The sequence below is a fragment of the Balaenoptera physalus genome (genome assembly GCF_965194825.1).
Source record: "Balaenoptera physalus genome assembly, chromosome: 2".
NCBI lineage: Eukaryota > Metazoa > Chordata > Mammalia > Artiodactyla > Balaenopteridae > Balaenoptera > Balaenoptera physalus.
The window spans coordinates 27,957,356-27,978,383 of NC_138883.1; the positions used below are offsets into that span (position 1 = coordinate 27,957,356).

At 44.6% G+C, this 21,028-nt stretch overlaps 1 protein-coding gene and 1 long non-coding RNA gene across 2 annotated transcripts in view; both read left to right on the plus strand.

Moving 5' to 3' along the window:
* LOC309655997 overlaps nucleotides 1–21,028 on the plus strand; it is a 106,002-nt gene that overhangs the window by 25,280 nt on the left and 59,694 nt on the right. The window lies entirely within an intron of this gene.
* PROX2 (prospero homeobox 2) lies at nucleotides 146–20,689 on the plus strand. Its single transcript, XM_082451959.1, has 4 exons — nucleotides 146–8,095; nucleotides 12,271–12,372; nucleotides 13,443–13,637; nucleotides 15,168–20,689. The coding sequence occupies exons 1-4, from the start codon at nucleotides 6,788–6,790 to the stop codon at nucleotides 15,351–15,353; spliced, it is 1,791 nt and encodes a 596-aa protein (XP_082308085.1). The 5' UTR covers nucleotides 146–6,787; the 3' UTR covers nucleotides 15,354–20,689.

The window sequence follows — 21,028 nt, forward strand, 5'->3', positions numbered from 1 at the left end:
TGCTCCGCGACAAGAGAAGACACTGCAATGAGAAGCTCGCACACCACAACGAAGAGTAGCCCCTGCTCAACAAACTAGAGAAAAGCTCGTGGGCAGCAACAAAGACCCAATGCAGCCAAAAGTTAATTAATTAATTTCAAAAAAAATCTAGGCAGTCAGACTCCAAGGTCCATGCTACGGCTATAATAGTGAAAACATAAGAATGAATCTAACTGTCCCTAGAAAGGGAATTTATTAAATAAGTTATGGTACATCCATACAGTGGACTAATTGGCTTTCACAGTTTTGCTGTAGATGAATATTCATTGACACGAAAGAGGGAAAAAAATTGGAAGCTATAGAACTATGCATTTATGATTCCATTGTTGGCTTTTTAATGAAAGTAATTATGGAAATTTATCTGTACACAGAGAAAAACATTGGAAAAAATGATGAACACCAAAATGTTAGCTGTGATTTTTTTTCTAGGAGGAATCATTGTAAGTGTCTTTCTTCTCCTATTAATACATTTCTATATTTGGGGAGTAAAATGATTCTGTATTACTTTCATAATCTAAGAAAGGCAGTAAACCTATTTTTAAAGGGTTGTGACAATGGCTACTTCGATCAGTGAATGTGAGAGTGCTGTTAGTTAATTTTCAGACAGAAAGCATTGTTGCTTCAGGCCACACCCAGATCAAGGGCTCTGGGCAGCAGGCTGGCCCCAGCACAGAGGTTTCCTGTTTCTCAGCTGCCCAGATGCAGAGTTTCCATGATTGTCCTACAGAGACGGGCGTAAACGTCTCTGGGCACCCAACCACAGCAGAGTCTGGCTGGACTTCCAGTTTCTGACCTCAAGGCATTCTTGCTGATTTTTGCTTCATTGAACACACTGAGTCCTGTCTTTTACTCTAGCAGTTGTGCCTTCCAGGGCACAGAGACTACACGGAACACTAGAAACAGTACCTTCAATAACCCACAAGGGAGATGTGGCAGTTGGTGGTTCTATGCTCTTCTATCTGTCTGTCTGTCTGTCTCTCGGTCTGTCTGTGTTGATTTTGTTTCATGCACAAGGCTCTGTGCTAGGTGCTAGAGAGATGTGAAATAATGTACCTCTAATGAGGAGACAAAAGTCAGTCTAAAGTGCTGAGAGAATAATTTATTTAACTGAGTCACCACAAATCTGTTTGGTGACAATTCGTGGTCAGGCACCACTTGGGGACACAAGGCGGGAGCTCAGAGTCTGAAGGGGAGATGCACTGATAGCTTCAGAAAGGAGCTGACATTTCAGTTGGATTTTGAAAGAGGAGTAGAGGTTTCTCAGGTGGAAAAGCAGGAGAAGGGCCTTCCAGGTGGAGGGAACAGTAGGTGCAAAGACCCAGAGGCATGAAAGAGTTTGGTGAGCTCAGGAAACACAGCCCAGGACAGTGCAATGCAGGTAACTGTTTTTTGTTTTCTTTTTTACAAATTATTATTGTTTATTTATTTATTTATTTATGGCTGCATTGGGTCTTCGTTGCTGCGCGCAGGCTTTCTCTAGTTGTGGCGAGCGGGGGCTACTCTTCGTTGCGGCATGTGGGCTTCTCATTGAGGTGGCTTCTCTTGTTGAGGAGCACGGGCTCTAGGCACCTGGGCTTCAGTAGTTGTGGCATGCGGGCTCCGTAGTTGTGGCTCGCGGGCTCTAGAGCGCAGGCTCAGTAGTTGTGGCACACAGGCTTAGTTGCTCCAAGGCATGTGGGTTCTTCCTGGACCAGAGATCAAACCCGCATCCCCTGCATTGGCAGGCAGATTCTTAACCACTCAATGCAAGTAACTGTTGAGGGTAGTGGCTCCAGAGGAGTTAGGATAAGACCATGTTATGAGGAGCTGAGACATCTGAACCTTATGGTCGATAGGAAGTTAGCAAAGGCTTTGATTCCATGGATGGGCATAAGCAGACCTACAGTTCAGAAAACTCATGCCAATGACAATGTTGCTGAGAAAACTGAAACAATCAAAAGGGACTTCCCCCAGCTCCCATCACCGCATCTACCCCCATGCCAGCACCTGCCCACGTACCTGCCTTTCTACTGCCACCACCGATGAGCTGAGGGTTCTCCTCTCTAAAGTCAGCCCTCCTCGTGTGCACCACATCGCACCCCCTCCTTCCTACCCAAGGACAAGGCTCCAGAAATTCTCCCCCTCTTGCCTATATTAACAAATACTATCTTTCTACAACATCATTGCTAACAGCCTGCAAATATCCTGATATTCCTCCTGTCTTGAGAAATCCTCTCTCTCTTTTTTTTTAATTTATTTTTTATTGAAGTATAGTTGATTTACAACGTTGTATTAGTTTCGGGTGTACAGTTATACATATATACTCTTTTTCAGGTTCTTTTCCATTATAAGATATTGAATATAGTTCCCTGTGCTATACAGTAGGTCCTTGTTGTTTATCTGTTTCATATATAGTAGTGTGTATATGTTAATCCCAAACTCCTAATTTATCCCTCTCCCCTCATCTCCCCTTTGGTAATCATAAATTTGTTTTCTATGTCTGTGGGTCTATTTCTGTTTTGTAAATAAGTTCATTTGTATCACTTTTTTTAGATTCCACATATAAGTGATATCGTAAGATATTCGTCTTTGTCTGACTTACTTCACTTAGTATGATCATCTCTAGGTCCATCCATGTTGCTGAAAATGGCATCATTTCGTTCTTTTTTATGGCTGATTAGTATTCCACTGTCTATATATAAACCACATCTTCTTTATCCATTCATCTGTTGATGGACATTCAGGTTGCTTCCACGTCTTGGCTATTGTAAATAGTACTGCTATGAACACTGGGGTGCATGTATCTATTTTTTAATTTTTTTCCACCTGGCATGCGGGATCTTAGTTCCCTGACCAGGGATCGAACCCATGCCCCCTGCAGTGGAAACACGGAGCCCTAACCACTGGACTGCCAGGGAATTCCCAACATGTATCTTTTTGAATTAGAGTTTTCTGCTGACATATGTGCAGGCGTGGGATTCCTGGATCATACGGTAGCTCTATTTTTAGTTTTTTAGGAACCTCCATACTGTTCTCCACATTGGCTGCACTGGTTTGCATTCCCACCAACAGTGTGGGAGGGTTCCTTTGAGAAACCCTCTCTTGACCCCACTTCTCCTTGCAGCTACTGTTCCATTTCTCTCTTCTTTACAAAACACCTTGAAAAAGTTGTCATAGTTAATGTCACCAATTCCTCTTCTTGTCCTCTCCCTAAAATTCAATCCAACCAGGCTTTCCCCCCCTCCACTCCACCAAAACTACTCTGAACAAGATCCCAAATGACTCTGATTAACATCTGGAATTACTAACTTGAACGGTCAATTCACAATCCTTATGTGACTTGACCTCTCCCCACTCCTAGAAACACTTTCTTCACTTGGCTCCCAGGACCTCACACACACCTAGACTAGACTAGCTTTCTTCCTAGGACGGATTGGTCCTTGTGTTTCCTGTTTGGGTCCCCTCTTGCCCCAGCCTCTTCATGCTGTTAACTCCTAGGACTCAGACCTCAGCCTCCTCTATATCTACATTGACTCCTTGATGAGTTCACCCATCTACACACCAGCAACTCTCAATTTTATATTTCTAGCCCAGATCTCCCCACTGAACCTGAGGCTTAGTTATCCGACTGCTTTCTCAACACCCTCATTTAGATGTCTAATAATTACCTCAAATTTATCATGTCCAAAACTGGGCTCCTGATATTCCTCCCCAAGCCCGCTCCTTCTGCAGCCCTCCCCAGCTCAGTTCATGCAACTCCATCCTTCCAGGCCAGACACTTCAGAGTCATCATCAGTAATACTTCTTTTTCTCTTGGGCCTCACATCTAATCTGCTAGTAAATCCCACTGGCTCCAACTTCAACATATATCCAAGATCTGACATAAGTTCCCACTTCCGTTACTGCCACCCTGGTCCAAGCCATCTCATCTGGATTATTATCATCTAGATTATCGCAAGAGCCTCCTAAGTAGTCTCCCTGTTTCAACCCTTGCTCCCCGCCCCCTAGTTTATTCCCCACGCAGTAAAGAATGAGCCTTTTAAAACTAAGTCAGGTCACATTGCTCATAACCTTCCAATGGGTCTTCGTTTGTCTCAGAGTAAAGGCCAATATTTTCACAAATGACCAACAAGGCCCTATATAACGGCCTTCCATTACTTACTATGTTTTTACATCTGTCTCCCTTTGCATGGATGTTAGCTTCACATGGGCAGAGGATTTCGTCTGTTGTCAGCACTCAATCCATGCTTGTTGAATGAATAAATGAATGAATGTAGAAGGACCAGAGTAAGGAGAGGCTAGAGGATAGGGACCAGTCATGAGGTATTGGAATTGTCCAGGTGAAAAGTTATGAGACGTGGAATCAGGAAAACATAATGGGAAAAGCATGGCAGAATATAGTTCAGAGCCATTTTTGCCCAAAAATTTACCAGCCATGGTGACCAAATCAATGTTGAGGATAAGGAGGTGGGCGGGGGTCAAGGAGACTCTCCACCTTCTGGCTTGAACAATAAGATAGGTAGCAGAGAGGTAAGGCAGAGGGGCAGCTATAGAGTTTGGGTTTGAAAATGTTGAGTTTAGGAAATATTCACTAAGTAGTTAGAATAACTATAACCAAACCCCTCTTCTTTTTGGAAGCTACTTAACTGAAAATATACATGGTTTATACTATTGTTGTATAGTTCCTCTTGGTTAAAATATCAATTCTTCCAGTGTAGTGATCATTATTAGTTAGAAAGCACCTAAGGCATGCTCAATGATCCAGTTATGCTTATTAGATGATATGATTTTAAAATAATTTTTTCATATGATACAAATAATATATATTCATTGCCAAATGGTCCCAGGAAGTTAAATGTTTCTCTCTCCAAGAGGTGGTAAACCATCCAAACTGTTGGTAAAACTTGGCGATAACAAATTCTTTAATTTATATTAATTTGGCGAGTCACTTATTTTTTTTTAGTAATTTACAAATGTATTACTTACTCAAAGCCAGAATCTTCTAATTACTCTGACCTGAGAACCTAGCCTTCTTTCAGTGGCATTTCGCCCATGACGGCACGGCAGATGCCACCAGCTCCCACCCTCCGCCCTGGCACTTGGCATGATGTTGCTCGTAGAGAGCTTGTGTTGTGCGGCTGCCAGTCACCTGCCGCCTCCAGGTGGAGGCTGTGGTCAAGTCTACTGACTAGAACCCACTGGATGCAGAAGAGCTGAGATTTCCTGGAGCAGAGAATTCCAGGTAAGCTTCAGGATGAAAGTGGGAAGAAGAAAGCAAGCTCTCTCCCGCCATCATTTGGACTAGAGCAGCAATCGAGTGTGAAAATGTGTAGAGAAAAAAGAAATTCACTTACCTTTTCTAGGAAAGGATGAAACTTTTTAACAGGCAGAGAAGTCAGTCTCTTATGCAGGTCTTTTCATCTTCAGGGAGGGAGCTGAAGTGTGGCTGCATCAGAAGACTTGGAATCTTGTAACTGAGAGCCACTCAGCCTCACTGAGCCTCAGTTTCCTCATCTATAAAATGGGAGAATTACACTGACTCTCAAGGTTGGTGTGAGATGCAATGACGTTACATAAAGGAATGTTTCGTAAACTCAAAGTGCCTTATACCTGCTACCGGAAGCCTCCTGGTTCAAGTGCAGTGTACTTTGATATTCATGGGAATAAAACAGCTTTACTCAGTCTTTTCTAACATAGCTCCCTCCTTCTCCCCATACCTTCATCCCAATTTCCAGTCCCTTATTGTGCTTTTTCTTCATAGCAGTTAGCACGACCTGAAAATGTACTTATTTATTCTCTCTTCCCCTGTTACACGCCCAGCTCTGTGAGAGCAAGACTCTGCTGTCTTGTTCACCACCGACTCTCCAAGTGCCCAGAAGGCCTGATGTATAGTAGATGCTTAAAAAGTAGCTGTGAAACGTTGAAAGAGAAATGCATAATCTGACACTTCCAGGAGCAAGATAGCATAGTGGTCAAACAGCGGGTTCTCAAAATTTAGTTTGCTTGTTTCAAAGGCAGGTGCCCTGCCCCAGCATCGAGAGATTCTGATTAATTAGGACTGGCGGGCCTACTCAATTTGCTTGTTTTAACAAGCGCCCAGGGTGATTCTGTTGCAGATAGGCACTCTGAATCAAGACAAATATTGTTCTGACTCCAGCCTGACACTTACTAGCTGTATGACCTTGGGGAGGTAACATCTTAACTCCTCTGAGCCTGTTTCCTTATCTGTAAAATAGGACTGACAACATTCCCACGGAGCTGTTATGAGAAATAAATTAGGTAATGGATGTAAAGTTCTTGGCCCAATGCCATTTATGCAGTTAGCTGCCATTATCATTAGTATTACAGATTATTTTATTGTTATGCCCTGGCAGGATAAGAACCTTCTCCTTGGAGGATTGATCTTCAGAATCTCCTCAAAGTGTGGTCTGGACCAATGGCATCACCTGGGAGCTGGTTAGGGATGCAGAATCTCTGCCCTACTCCAGACCTGCAGACTCAGAATCTGCATTTTAACAAGATTCCAAGGTGATTTGTTTGCACGTACAAGTTTGAAAAGCACCGCTCAAAGTCACATGTACTGTTTTCTCCTGTCTCTAATTTCAGAGTCTGACCAGGAGGTGGGTAAGCCCCGGCATCGCAGAGTCTGAATCCTTCCTCTTAGTGAAGAGAAGCCCCCAGCTCACTGTAGGTGCACCTCCAGCTGAGGACCTGAGGAGGAGGAGTTCTCTCACGGAACCCTGACTAACAGCCTCTGTGGAGCCAAGGGATGGATCCAAACCTCACCTTGCTTTCTCAACCATCCCGGGCCTGCTCATACCTGGCAGAACCTTGTACCAAAAATGGAAGAAGCCCGTCCCCCAGAGAACAGGGCAGAGACTCCCCATTTCCCTGGAGCCAGGTCCCCAGCTCCAGCCTCACTGACCCTGACTGGTTTTGGGATGAGCACATCCAGGCAAAGAGGGCCAGAGTAGAGACCATCGTCCGAGGCATGTGCCTCTCCCCTAACCCTCCGGTGCCAGACAATGCCCCAGCCAGGGACAGCCCGTGCTGCCCAGAGCGGAAGAGGAAGCAGAACGTTCCCGTGCAGCAAGGCCCCCCGAAGCCAGGCCCTGCCGGGGACCGGGGAAGCAGGAAGGGGGGCCCTCGGGTGAGAGAACAGCTTCACCTGCTGAAACAACAGCTAAAACACCTGCAGGAGCACATCCTGCAGGCTGCCGAGCCCAAGGCCGCATCTCAGGGCCCGGGAGGCTCAGAGACAGGGAAGGGCCCTCTGAGTGTGAAGCAGAGGAATGGCTCTGGGTCTAGGGCCTGGGCTGTGGACAGTGCCCACCACGGTTCCAGCGGGGACCCCTCCAGGGTGGAGAAACACAGAGTGTCTGAGGTCAAACACCAGTCTGAGGAACCCAGGTTCCTTCCTTCTGGAGCACGGGCTTTGCTGGAGATTCTGAAGAAAGAACTGACGGGGGCCATATCCCAGGCTGTGGACTCAGTATTACAGAAGGTGCTATTGGATCCATCAGGCCACCTGACTCACCTGGGCAGAAGCTTCCCGGGGCTGGTGCCAGACGGTAGAAGCGAGCTCTCGCCTCCTGAGGGAGGTGCCTGTAAAGATCCACTTCCTCTGGCTGCCTTGCCCAGGAGGGCCCAGCCGCAGACAGGGGCTCCGCTGGGAAACTTATCTCTGGCCAAGCCTCTAGATTCTCCCAGGTACCCTGCCTCTCCGAGAATGATCCCCAAACCCTATCAGGGTCCCCCAGCAAACTGTGCCCTGACTGTGCCTGCCCACATCCAGGAAGATCAGATTCTCAGCCAGCTACTGGGCCATGGACCCAGTGGCCACTGGAGGGGCAATCTTCCGCAGGACTCATCTCCCCAGAGTCACCCCTCCTCAGAGGCGGCCCTGCGACCTTGGGGAGCCGCCAAACTGCGACCACTGGCTTTGAGCCAGCAACAGTGCCCCTGGCTCTTCACGTCCACCTGCTTGGAAAGACTGCCCCTCGTTCCCTCAGTGAAAATGGAGCAAGGTGGCCTGCAGGCTGTCACGGACGCACTTCCTTTCTCTTCAGCCCTTTACATATCCTTTACTAGTAATCGAAGTTCTCGTTGTCACAGCCCAGAGAGACAGGAAGTCTGGACGATGAGGGGAGGGGGGGACAAATAACTACCCAGCGTAGGGAACAGCTCTCTTCTTTCCCGGTGGTCTTCTTAACGTTGCTTCTGGGCCTCCCTCCCCTGTGGCTCGTGTTTGTTAGGTTCCTGAGAAAGTGGTGACCACATCCTGGGATTTAAGGATGCTTGGAGGGGTCTATCACCGTCTTCTGTGACACATCAGATTCTACCACTACTGACTTAGTCCTTTGGGTCTGAAAGGGTTTTGTCTGTTTTTAAACCCAAATTGGCTCCCAAAATACCCTGTGGAAGGAAGAACCCCATCATTTGGTTGTCAGCTGCCCATATACCTTGGCAGAGCGGTCAAAGGAATGGCCTCACCTGAGGCATGGCTCCTGGAGCCTCTTGGCTCTACAGGCAAAAGGTCTGCTCTGAGCAGATAATCCATGGGGAAGAGATGAGGGACCAGAAACTTCTGGAGCAGATGGGAAAGGGGAAGTTTTCTGCAGGGATTAGATCTGAGGGGTAAGCTGAAAGGGGTAAGAAGATTTCAGTTTAAGGACTAACTTCTAAGCTGCAGCTGAAGAGAGAGCCTAGGGCTGCGCACATGTGGAGGAAGAGGAGGCCCCCATGGGGAAGGCTGCAGGGCCCAGGCTGGTCTGAGAGGGTCCGAATCATTTTTTTTAAAATTTTTATTTATTTATGTATTTTTGGCTGTGTTGGGTCTTTGTTGCTGCCCGTGGGCTTTCTCTAGTTGCGGCGAGCGGGAGCTACTCTTTGTTGCAGTGCGCAGGCTTCTCAGTGCGGTGGCTTCTCTTGTTGCAGAGCATGGGCTCTAGGCGCGTGGGCTTCGGTAGCTGTGGCTCGCGGGCTCTAGAGCGCAGGCTCAGTAGTTGTGGCGCACAGGCTTAGCTGCTCCGCGGCATGTGGGATCTTCCCAGACCAGGGATCGAACCCGTGTCCCCTGCATTAGCAGGCAGATTCTCAACCACTGCGCCACCAGGGAAGTCCCAACGGTCTGAATCTTATTGCATCATCTTTGCAACCCTTAGGCAGACCCCACTCTTAAACAGTTTTTTCTTCAGAGTAACCCTCCCTCAGGATGTTAACAGTTGTTGAAGCAGGAGAAAAAGTAGCTTGGGTAAACACTGGGTTAGTTCCATTACTGCGAAACTTCTCAGAGCCATGCTTAAGTCCAATGAAAAGCTCTATGAGGAGAATGTATGCAGCCCCAAACTCATATGACCAAAGGACCCTTTTCCAACAGGCATCTGTAGCACTCAAGTTCCTGAGAACATATTTTGGATGTTGCTTTTTTAGGGAGCCAAGCTCACGCTGCTGCTTCTCAGGGACAGCCTTAAATCGAATCTCCTTGTGCCTGTGGAGTCGCACAAGCAGGTGTGAACAGTCGTGCCCTCTACCTGGCAAGCTGTGGTGAGGGCGCAGGATGGGGTGGAACCAGCTCACTACCACACCAGGCCCGCTCTTGTGTCCTAAATGCTATGAGCACCCCCTGCTGGTCACAGGTGTTGGAAACGCTCCCGAAGCTCTGGCACCGCGGGTTGCTTTCCTGGCAGGCAGTGAGCAGCTACAAAGCCAACGCTGAGGGCACCTCACCAGCCACCAGTAGGCACAGAGATATCAACACAGACAGAATTTCTCATCAGGTGCTAGCCCTCTGTGAGGAAGGCTATCTGTCGGGCCTTTGATAAGAGGCTACTGCTTAAGACTCTCTGTCAAAGTCAGGTGGTGGAAGAACCTCAAGAACTCAGTCCCCAAAGACTCTCTGCTGTCCTTCCCCTGCGAGGGGTGTGCCGCTATCTCTCAGGCACCTGGCCCTGAGAAATACACACACAGGGGTGTGCCTGGCCCTGCCTCGTGAAACGAGGATTGGGCTCCAAGAGCTTCAGGAGGTTTCGGGGGCCACCCACGGAGCCCGGCTGCCCCGGTCAGGCACTTGGCTACCTTTGGAATGATCGGGGGCCCCCAGGCAGCATCCTGGCCCCAATTATTCCCTCATTCCAGCATTAGAGATTTATTCCTCTGGGCCATGAAAGCCACCTATGAGCAAGTTCTTCACGTGGCACGCGGAATACAAAGATGAAAGGACAAGGTTCTTGCTCTCAAGGACCTTCACATTCACATGACACCCCTGTGACACAGGCAGAGCAGGTATGATGATGAGACAATGATGATTTACTGCACACCTTCTCTGCGGCGGGCACTGCAACTGGCAGCTCCCCTGCTCACCACCACTTAGCCACAACTCTGAGACATGAAATGCTCTGAAAATCTCTATGATTTCTTTCCCCTAAGGTTGATGGGAACTCACTTGGTTGCAAAACCTGACCTGCACTGATAGGAGGCTATTTATAGACTATCTCACTTAGCATAATTAGTCATTGATTTTGCTGTGGGAATACTAAACGGATTAGACTCCTGCCACAGACCCTGCTGCGGGTGTTAACTAACACATCGTTAGTTAACTAACACACACACACACGTTAACTAACACATACACCACATTACCTTTATAAAATGACAGGGATTCTGAAGTCTGGCCTCCATTTGGCCCAGCGTTTCAGATAACGGATTGTGGGCCTGTGTTATCTTACCTTCCTCAAGCATCCACTCTAGATCAGTATCAGGGAGGCAGGGACAGAGAAGCAAAATAACTTGCCCAAAGTCAAAGACAGACACATGCAGAGACAGGATTCAAACCCAGCATCTGACTGCCAAGCACAAGCTCCAACCACTACACTCCACAGTTTAGAAATGAGGTCCAGAGAACATAAGTGGCTTGCCCAAGGTCACACAGGGTCTTGGTGGCAAAATCTGTATCTGAAACTGGGTCTTTGGACTCAATCCAGGATTCTGTCCACAGCATTTATGAAGGATAAGAAGTAGGGCCAATGAGGCAGGGCACAGGGGCCTCCTGGACAGCAGCCTTGGTGTCTGGCCAGCTATAATTATAATCAGTTGCTTGGTTTCCTTCGGGTAAACTGACATATCCTACTGAGAAGTCTTTATTGTCCTAAAGCTACAGCTCTCAGGCCTGAGCTCCAGGGTAACTCTGTATGTTTGTCACTCAGCCCTAGGATTTTTCCTGGGAATGCTAAGTGTTCTTGTGTAAGAATTTTTTATTTCCCTCCCACCCTGGTGCTAGGTTTCACACCACAGCCCCCTACTCTTATTAAAGGGGAAGGAATCTGTTCCCAGAGTGAGGAATGAGTTGGAATAGAATTGCCATATTTGTGTAAGGATTAAAGTTGACCATTTAATCACTCACTCATTCCTTCATCCAACAAACATTTATTGAGCACCTACTATGTTCCTAGCACCGGGCTAGGCACGTGGAATACAAAGATGAAAGGATAAGGTCTTTGCTCTCAAGGAGCTAACAGTCTAAATGGGGAGACAAACATGCAATAAAATTCCAATAATGTCATTGTTACAAAAAAAGGTTTATACAAAGAGTGTTGGTAGCCCAGGGTAAGGAAGGCCTAATTTGGCAAGAAAAGGTTTCACAGCAGAGGGAGCATCTGATTTGAGACGGGAAGGATGAGGGAAAATTCTGCCAGGCAAATGGAGAGCAGTTGCAGCCCAGCAATTCAAGCTTCTTGAGTCAAAGTTAACTGTGATCTGGTACTCAGTCTGGTTAGATGCTCATTGGCGTCAACACTGCAAAGGCAATGACGAGAGCCAGAATGGGGACCATCTAGTCGACTCCTCTCATTTTACAGATGAGGAAACTGAGGCAGAGAGAAGTAAATCTCTACTTGAGGTTTTGAAATGGTTTATCTGGGAGAGAGTTGCCGTCTCTTCCCATCGTATTGTGAAAGCACACACACAGTACACCAAACTGTATTTGATATCACATATGCCATAGAAGTTTTACACATCAAAATGTTTTTTAAATTCTGCAACTTTACTGTACATATATGGTATTCAGCATCTGGAAAGAAAAAGCTTATCTGATCATACTTGCTAAAGGCAGAAAAACAGAGCAAATACATCATTCAACCAGAAAAAAAAATAAAATAGAAACCATAAGGAACAGGGCAATTTACTATTTGGATAATTTGACAAAATTATTTGATAAACTGCTATTACTTTTCCTTGACCCTGGGATAAATCCAGGAGGGCCTCAACCCTGGTCACTTAAAGAAGGCCAAACTAATGTTTTTCTTCACACGCTATCCTAGTTCCAACCTCCTGAAGGCTTATTTTCCTGATGTTCAGGTAAAGTCCTTCAACTGAGTTTCAGCCTCTGCAAAACTCCCAAGTGGCAGCAGGTTTTTCCCATGTGAGGCAAGTCCTATGTCATCATATGTGCACTTTAGCTCCCCTTCATGTTGTGGATGGAATTGGTGGCATTTTTGGTCTGGGCTGAGAAACTGCCTGAATAATCAGGGCTAACTTTGGGGGTAGGAAAGTTGGGTGTCTGAATTTAAGCTTTTGAACTGTAGGTATACCCAGAAACACATGGGGAGAGAGGCAGGGTTAGAAAGAACCACTAGCAAATGGCATCTTTGGCCTAGTGTTCTGTCTTTGCTGGGGACACTATGATAAAGAAAGAGTGTATCAAGAGTTGGACACTGTCCCTGTCAACTTTACATTCAAACTGCTGTGTTTCAAAACCGACTGAAGGTGCATACAAATCAATGTGACAATACGAAAAATCAAGGTCTGATGGTTGGAACCAGGCCTTGCCTGTTTCCATAAAGTTTCTGAGGGCCTCCTTTACCCTGGGTGTTGGGTTAGGGGCTGTTAATACTTTGTATCTATGTATCTTTTGTATCTTTGTATCCTTTGCTTTTTTTGAGCTCTTTCCCTCATATCCAATTGCTTGGTTGATCCCTGCACCAAGCTCTCATTTTGATTCATTCTGCAACTCTTGAGTTGCCAGTAAATGGCTCTCTGATCTACACCTTTACCCCTTTCCTTGGCTCTTTACCTGGCAGAGGGCTCTGGGGCTGCCATGCAATCTACCTGGGTGCAGCAGAAGCTGGGACCACACTAGTCTTGACCCTGGACCCTCCCAAAGTCACACTTCAAGAGTGAAAAACCTTTATAAATCTAGGCTATAAAATATAATTATTTTCTAATGGGCATTATGGCTAATTCAGATTTTTCCGTGTATAACTGTATAGGCTTAGAAAATAGCTGTGGCTTCTTTTTTAAAGAAAGCCCTTTTTAGTGTTGGTTGAAGCCATTCTTGTTAACCCCTGTGTTGAACTGGAAGGTGACAGTTCTTACTCCGAGCACCTCATGGCAAACATCTGACTTCATGGACCCTGTTGTTTGTACAGTTCAACCGCTGCATTACCTCCCAGATGATCAAGTGGTTCAGCAACTTTCGTGAGTTTTATTATATCCAAATGGAGAAATTTGCCCGGCAAGCAATTTCAGATGGTGTCACAAATCCCAAAATGCTGGTGGTTCTCCGCAACTCGGAGCTTTTTCGAGCTCTCAATATGCACTATAACAAGGGAAACGACTTTGAGGTAAGATCATGTGTTTGGGTCCCAGGAGGTCTGATGAGTGCCTTCCCTTTGTGAATGGAGTTTTATAAAAGATCCCCTTCCGTGTCTGTCCTTACATCACTGAGAGCAGGGCAGCCTGGGGCCAATCTCTGTACCATCCACAAAGATTACAGCCTGCACATCTTCTCTTAGGCAACTGACGGATGCTGCAAACTGAATGTACAGCCAGTCTTTATTCATAAACTTGGCCAGAGGTCAGCTGTTATGCCATTTTAGACAATACTCTGCAATGACCGAGTTACACAGCCTGTCGACCTTCTCACCTTAGCGCCAGGAGGCCCAGGACTGAATGCAGGGCTTAGTTGCAGCACCTAGTCTTGGCCTAGGTTTTCTTTACAACAGTCTCTGTTCTTTCCATCATTTGGTTCTTATCTTTATTCCCCCTTGAACAGTTTTATCTGTGGGTCTTCCATGGCAAGCCACCTCAAATCCTTTCTGGAAATAATAAACAATACTCAAGCTTCTCAGTCCCTTGGGGATCTCTGTGAAGGCACGCTGGTGGCACCTTAGAGGTAAAGCACCAGTAAAGGGTGAGCAAGTGGCCTAAGTGTCGCTGGTAAGAACTCGTTATCTTCCTTGTGTGTGGCTGACAGCTCTGTTAGGCTGGCATCTTGTTCTGCAGGTGCTGGGTGTGTCTGGTCACTGACTACACCTCCCTCTTCTCGCATTTCTCACTTGACTGTGATCACAAAGAGCAGTGTATTGACACCTCCAGAAAAGGGAAGAACTGCTGGCATCCGCGGGCTAGATGCTCCATCAGAATATGTTTGGAAACCTAAGCCTACCTGCGGGGAAAATGGACCATGCCTCCTTTGTGAGGCTCGTGGGGGTCAAGGCATGTGGACGGGAGGCAGCGCTGCCACGTCTTTCCACGTGCGGGTGTCATCTGGCATGCAGTGGTGGCAAGCCCCAGGCCAGGCTGGATCTGGAGGCCCTGTAGGATGTCCCATCATTAATGGTGCCAGTCTGGGTGAGGTCCTGGAACATATTCTTGAGGCCCCCCCCCCCCAAACCCCCGCAAGCCTCCTGGTTGGCTTTGGGAGCAGGAATGATTCCAAGTCCTTCGAACCCAGTCCCAAAAGATGGCAGAATGAGGTACGACAGTCGTAAGCTTGGGGGCAGTTCTTTCCACACGAGGCACTAAGGAAAAGAATACTAAAAACCTCTTCCGAACCACAGATTTAATGTCAATCAGAGTCAGAGTTTCCCACTTACTAAAAACGTCACTCATTAGTGGAATCAGCTACTCCTACAAACGGAGTGTCCCTAATACGCTTTCTCCCAGGGCTGTCTCATCAGTACCATCATTTTAAGGTATGTATTTGATGAGGGAGGAAGAGATTCCACAAAAATCAGGGGCCAGTAGAGCAGGGATGCTCTGATCAGGCCACAACCCTAGGAACAGGCAGCATCAGGCAGTGAGGTCTGTATGGTGCCAGTGCTTCACAGCCTCACGTCTTTTCTTCCTTGTGGGTCTCTTTGGGAGTGCAGGTCCCAGATTGCTTCTTGGAAATCGCCAGCTTGACATTACAGGAGTTCTTCAGGGCTGTCTCCGCAGGCAAAGACTCAGATCCTTCCTGGAAGAAACCCATTTACAAAATTATTTCGAAACTGGACAGTGACATCCCAGAGATATTCAAATCTTCCAGCTATCCCCAGGAGCTGTTTCGGAATTAAGGTCCCACAAAGTGAGGAGCGACTGGCCTGGGTTTCCTGGGTTTATCTTAAATGGCAGTCAGTACAGCTGTAGTCATATAAAAAGAGCATAAGGAGAAACCCCTCAAATAGGTACCATTACCATTTTTGATCATTTATTTCCTTTTCCAGAATTACCAGAGGTTTAACATTAACTATAAAATATTGTAAAAGGAACACAACAGTTTGGAACCAGAAGAATCTCCACTCTACTGTTTCCAGGTATCATGACCCTGGGAACTTGCAGGTGTCTCTGCATCTGTAAAATGAGGTTGTAAGGATAAAAAGACATGTCCTAAAGTGCTCTGTGAAATGTTTCTCACTACACAAATGTTATTTTTTTTTCTCCTTCATCTTTCAGATAAGGCTATCTTATTTCGGGTTTTTATACATTGCTGTTTTGAGTTACCTATTTATCAAGCTCCACTTATTTGCAAGACACTTTCAAGTACATTACCTTTAAGCTTTTTACCCTGAAACATTTTTAAAACAACCAAACAGAAGTTTTAGAACTGTAAGATAAGTCGCCAAAGGCTACGAGGCTAGGGCATTTGGGTTGGTGGGGGCAGTCAGGAGTGTGGAGGAACCCATGGCCTTCTGATGCCAGGCTGCATGTGGACCACCTCATGCTGCCGCCCATGCTCTCACACAGGCCACCATCCCCGGTGAGCATCCAGCACTGATGCGGCACTATCTTCTGACAACCCCTGCCTGGCACTTAGGAGTGCTTCATCACCCGGATGTCCACTGATTGTTCCAGCAAAGCCGACACAAACTTCCTGCAGGACCTGAGTGTTGCTGTACATTCACATTTATCTGCTGGAAGAGTTTATCGGCTGAATAACCCAAACAGTCTCTAGGTGACCAATGCAATTAATGCCCCAACTTCCTATGTGCAGAAGAAACTGAACTTCAGACCATGAAAGCTAGAAGGGCCTTAGGGGCTCATCTGGCCTACCCTACTTAAAAGAGGAAGGAGGAAACTGAAGCCCAGATGGGAGGCTTTGCACAGACTATGGATGGCTTAAATGGGACAAATACAGCATCACACAGAAATGGAAATTCTCCTGCTCCATAAGGACATTACAGCCCATGGTCAATCTTTCACAGATTAAGGAATTCATGAAATCAACATTTCTTTCACCTACTGCTCCAACACAAATTGTGACTTGCTCTGAGCATATAGGCAAGACATCTGCAAAGCTGAGTAACTGTATCTAGCTTCCCAGCTAGTCAGAATCAAGTCTTTGAAAGCATGCCAAAGGTGCGCAGGCCAGGATAGGCGTCACACAGAGCTTGAGCTCTGTGTTCTGATTAAGGGGTGTCTGTGACTTCATTAGTTTACTTCTTTTCCCTCTGTGCAAAACAAGTTTCCACATTTAACTACTCCACTTCCTTGACTTTTCAGGTCAGCTGGATCAGATAAGATGAAATCCCTAAATTATTGCTAGATGTATCAACATAAAAAGGTAGGAAAGACGACTTTCTTTTGAATTTTCTCTTACTCCAAACAGCTAAGAGGAAAAACAAAACAAACATACTCAGCCCAAACCAGTCTTTTTGGGTTGCTTTAAGGTTATTTGTAAGTGTCCTTCATCACATCCAACTGCACTCAGATGATCTTTGCCCTATTTTCTCCCACAATGTTCTCTTTACAAAAATGAAGGACTCCGCCAAACCTCAGTTTTAAAAGCAAGCAAGCACTGAGTATCCTGAGCAAGGGCAATCAGGCATGTGTTTGGGGACAGAAGAACCTGCTGTCCAGAGTGACATTACATAATTATTTAAGACATTCATGGGAAACAATTCCAAGTTCACATGATTGTCCAATATGAACAGCCACTTTCTGTCCCAAACCTGAAATTCATTAGTGTTTTAAACACTGAGCCAAGCCACCTCCAGGGCAGTGAACCTTGTCCCAGGGACCAATCAGATGAAATGTACAAGCTCAAATTGAAAACATTTGGGTACTGCAGTCTTTCCAGGAAGTGTTCTCTAACCACTGAGCTAAACACACAAGAATGCATAAATATATATGCTCTGCCAACAGAAGAATTCTAGTTTATTATATTTTTCTGTTTCTACCAAGTATGGTGGGAACACATTCGAGCATAAGCTGAGATGGTTATTGTGTTCTTTTAGCAGTCATAATATTGCCAAATCTCTGCTTATTCTTTCCATCAAGGTGTATGTGGATATTATTCTCTCCCAAATTAGACATGCTCAGTGTCTGGTCAAATACTGCATAATTGTCCAATCCTTCTTTGTTGGACAGTAGGGGCTGGACTGTGGTTTAAGATGATGGCACTACTGAGGACTTAATGTCCAATGATCAATTGAAAGCAGGCAGTTAATTGGCATTCCATGCAGAAAAAATGTTCATTAGGACCCTTTATTTCAAACATGGTTGTATATAGTATACACAGCTCCAGACTGGATTCATACGGTGAAGAGGCGAAAGGCATCTCCTAGGTATATAAGGGGTACCTGAGCCCTTTTCTTTCCATCAGAGAAAGGGCATACCTGGCAGCGATAGCACAGCACTCTTTAATAAAGTTCTGCACCCCAGACCCAGGGAGGTACACAGGTCCACTTTAAAAAATTGTCTTTGTTTTCAATGATGTAATACAGAATCCTCAGAAAAAATAATTTAAAATAAGGTTTCCATAACATAATTTTACATGTGTCTTTAAGAAAATATTTCTTTTAAAATCTTTATAAAATTTGCTGAAATTTTGGTAACCAGTTACCTGGATGAAGTATATATTCTAAATGTTCATAATCTTTTTTTTTTTTTAAGTGAAGTATAGTTGATGTGTTAGTTTCTGGTGTACAGCAAAGTGTAAATGTTCATAATCTTTGATTCTATCTTTTTTCTTTTATAGTTTTGAATCTTTGCTCTGTAAAGCAGATCAAACATAGTTTGATGATGCATGCATTCAAAACAAAACAGAAATTTTAAAAATCCATTGATTTTTTTACACAAACTCTATTAGGTAATTTGTATTTCACATAATATATGTGTATTTGTATTTCACACAATGTAAGATCATTTTCTCAGGAATGAGAAAATCAGAAAAGATAATGAGATAAAGTGATGAGGGGGAGAGCTAAAGTTATAGTTCTGTCAGGCTGATGCTTGTGACAATATGGCAAATACAATACTTCTCATGAAAGTATAAACATATTCTTGGTCAGATTTAAGTATATACAACACACACTGTAAAGACTGAGCTCTGGTTACATATTTGAGAGCATTAATAATGCATGCTCTATCTCTGAGGTAGATCATGGTACCTACACTTAAAAATGTGTACTAAGTGCTCACCCATGGAAAAAGATAATTCATGAAAAGGGTATTTTTCAGGGGTAGACAATTCCTATAGACCAGAAGAAGTTCTTTCAGACTATATAAACCTAAAGAGTATAACCAAGTGTCCAGGAGTTGAATGCTCAATCATATTCTTTTAGAAAACCAGATGCTAGGCCCCAGAGGAAGAAGGGAATGTCTGATGAAACGTTGAGGGCAGGTACAGACAACGAAAACAGTATAGGAACACCCACTCCAAACCCCACCAGTTTCACATGTCCATCTACTCACACTGAGCAGTCTGCCTTCTTTCACCAAGAGTCTTTCGGGGTTATTTGTTTCTAACAATCTTACCCTTCACACTGACAAACTCTTGTTTTGCCATTTCCGAATTCTCCAGCATCACCCCTCAAACAAACGTCAGGTCCTAGAGTCTTCCCTTAGAAAACCCTTTTTCTCCCCATATTTACTGATTTCTGTGGCTCAGACTCCTATCTCCTTGACAACTGCTTCTCCTTAACTAAGTCTGAAAAGTAAGCAAGCACTGAGTACCTCAGGCAAGAATGTCATCTCTCCCCTTCCCTTTCCCCCACTTTATCCTCAGCTATCTGATCTGCTGCCCACCCCCACCTTCACCTTCCCCCTCAACCAATACCTTTCCTAAGTAGAGTTCTGTGGTTAGGTGCATGAGTTCTGGAGTGTCATGTCATTCTGGCTCAAGTACCTACCAGCTCTGATCTCTGCCAAGTTACTTATTCCCTTGGCCTCAGCTTTTCCATTTGTAAAACAGAGATAATAAAATAGTACCTACCTCATAGTACTGATCTAAGTTTTAGGTAAAGTCATACATGAAATCCTCAGCACACTCCTAGCGTACAGTAGGTGCTCAGTAAATATTAGCTACATTATTACTCAGCAGTCATAAACTGTTAGCAAAATCATGAACTTGTACTCCTAACAGTGAAGAATTATTTCTTAAGAACAGCACTGATGTGTGACATTACTGATATAAAACATATTCTGAATTTCATTTGTACTATAACCATGTAGTAACATGCACTGATATCTGTAAAGATAGCAAAAAACTTAGCTTTAAAGTGGTATGTTAACGTTTTCTGAGAGGTAAACAAAACCCAACCTAAAAAAAAAGCCATGTGCCATAAACTCTATATGCTTCCCTCATTTAGTCTTTATAACAATCCTATGTTGATGTGCTGTTTACTTGACACGTGACATAGCTATTATTGCTATTTGCTAGTTGGTTGCTAAGACATCAACCTGCTTTTCTTTTCTGTAGGCCAATACATTGCCTTTTTGACACCCTTCTAATTATAAGCTTTGTGACTGATGTAGTATTTCTAAAATTATTCAACTTGCTGTCTTCAGCAACTGCTTTTTGAGGCTGTATCAGTATCCATTGAATAGATTGTTTTTGGCTTGAGTATTTTCTGAATTAACTTCTGCACATTTATTCAAAACATCTTTGTAGTTGTTCCACTTGTTAAAGAGGCTGTTTCATTGTTTTCTTGATTGGGTGGGTGGGTGGGTAGGGGGAGCATGTACTGACACAACCCTGATTTTCCTCTCTTAACATTTAAAATCTATTTACATTTCCACAAAGATAAGCTTGCTTTCTTATTGAAAATAACCTGACCTCTTTTCTGGTTCTTTTTCATTTAATAGTCATTAAAGTTGATTATTTTCTTCCTCTGCTCCTTCATGAATATGGGTCGGTGATTACCTTTTTCAGCATATTTAAGACTCTAAATGTTTTTTTGGCTACTGTTTCTAAATAAACTGACTTTTTCAAATCAAGCTTTATGAGACAATAGGATTATCAATTTGATGCTTTGCTTAATTCTCACTCTATTGAATCCCTAACAAAAAAACCACAATTACATTTGGTAGAATATATTCTTTATAAATACCCCAAAGCTGCTTTTATTCAAGATTACTATCTTGGTGTTTAGGGACTTCATTCCTCATCATATACCCCCTTACTTCATCAGGGCTCAGCTTACTGACTCTGGACCAACCAGAACAAACTCCAGAATTCCTCTCCTCTGGAACTCTTGCCAAAAATAGTGTCAGAAATAAGAGTTTCTAGAGAAGAGAATGGGGTGCAGGTATTAGAACAGAACACACATATAAACAGTTTTTGCTAGACTGCAGATTTGTCAGCAAATCCTGGTAACAGAAAGCTTAAAAACACTGGACTTACATTCCTAAACACCTTAGTTTTGCTATACTAGATGCAAAGATAATTAAAATCCTCATACCATGTGAATGGTAGTTATGATAATGTATCCTTTGGCTCTTGAGTGAGGCAGAGTTTAATATGTTGACA

Coding starts and splice junctions, on each gene's coding strand:
- PROX2 (XM_082451959.1), top strand. CDS start 6,788: ATGGATCCAAACCTCACCTTGCTTTCTCAACCATCCCGGGCCTGCTCA. Junction 12,373..13,442: donor CTTATTTTCCTGATGTTCAG/GTAAAGTCCTTC, acceptor TTGTTTGTACAG/TTCAACCGCTGCATTACCTC. Junction 13,638..15,167: donor ACAAGGGAAACGACTTTGAG/GTAAGATCATGT, acceptor TTGGGAGTGCAG/GTCCCAGATTGCTTCTTGGA.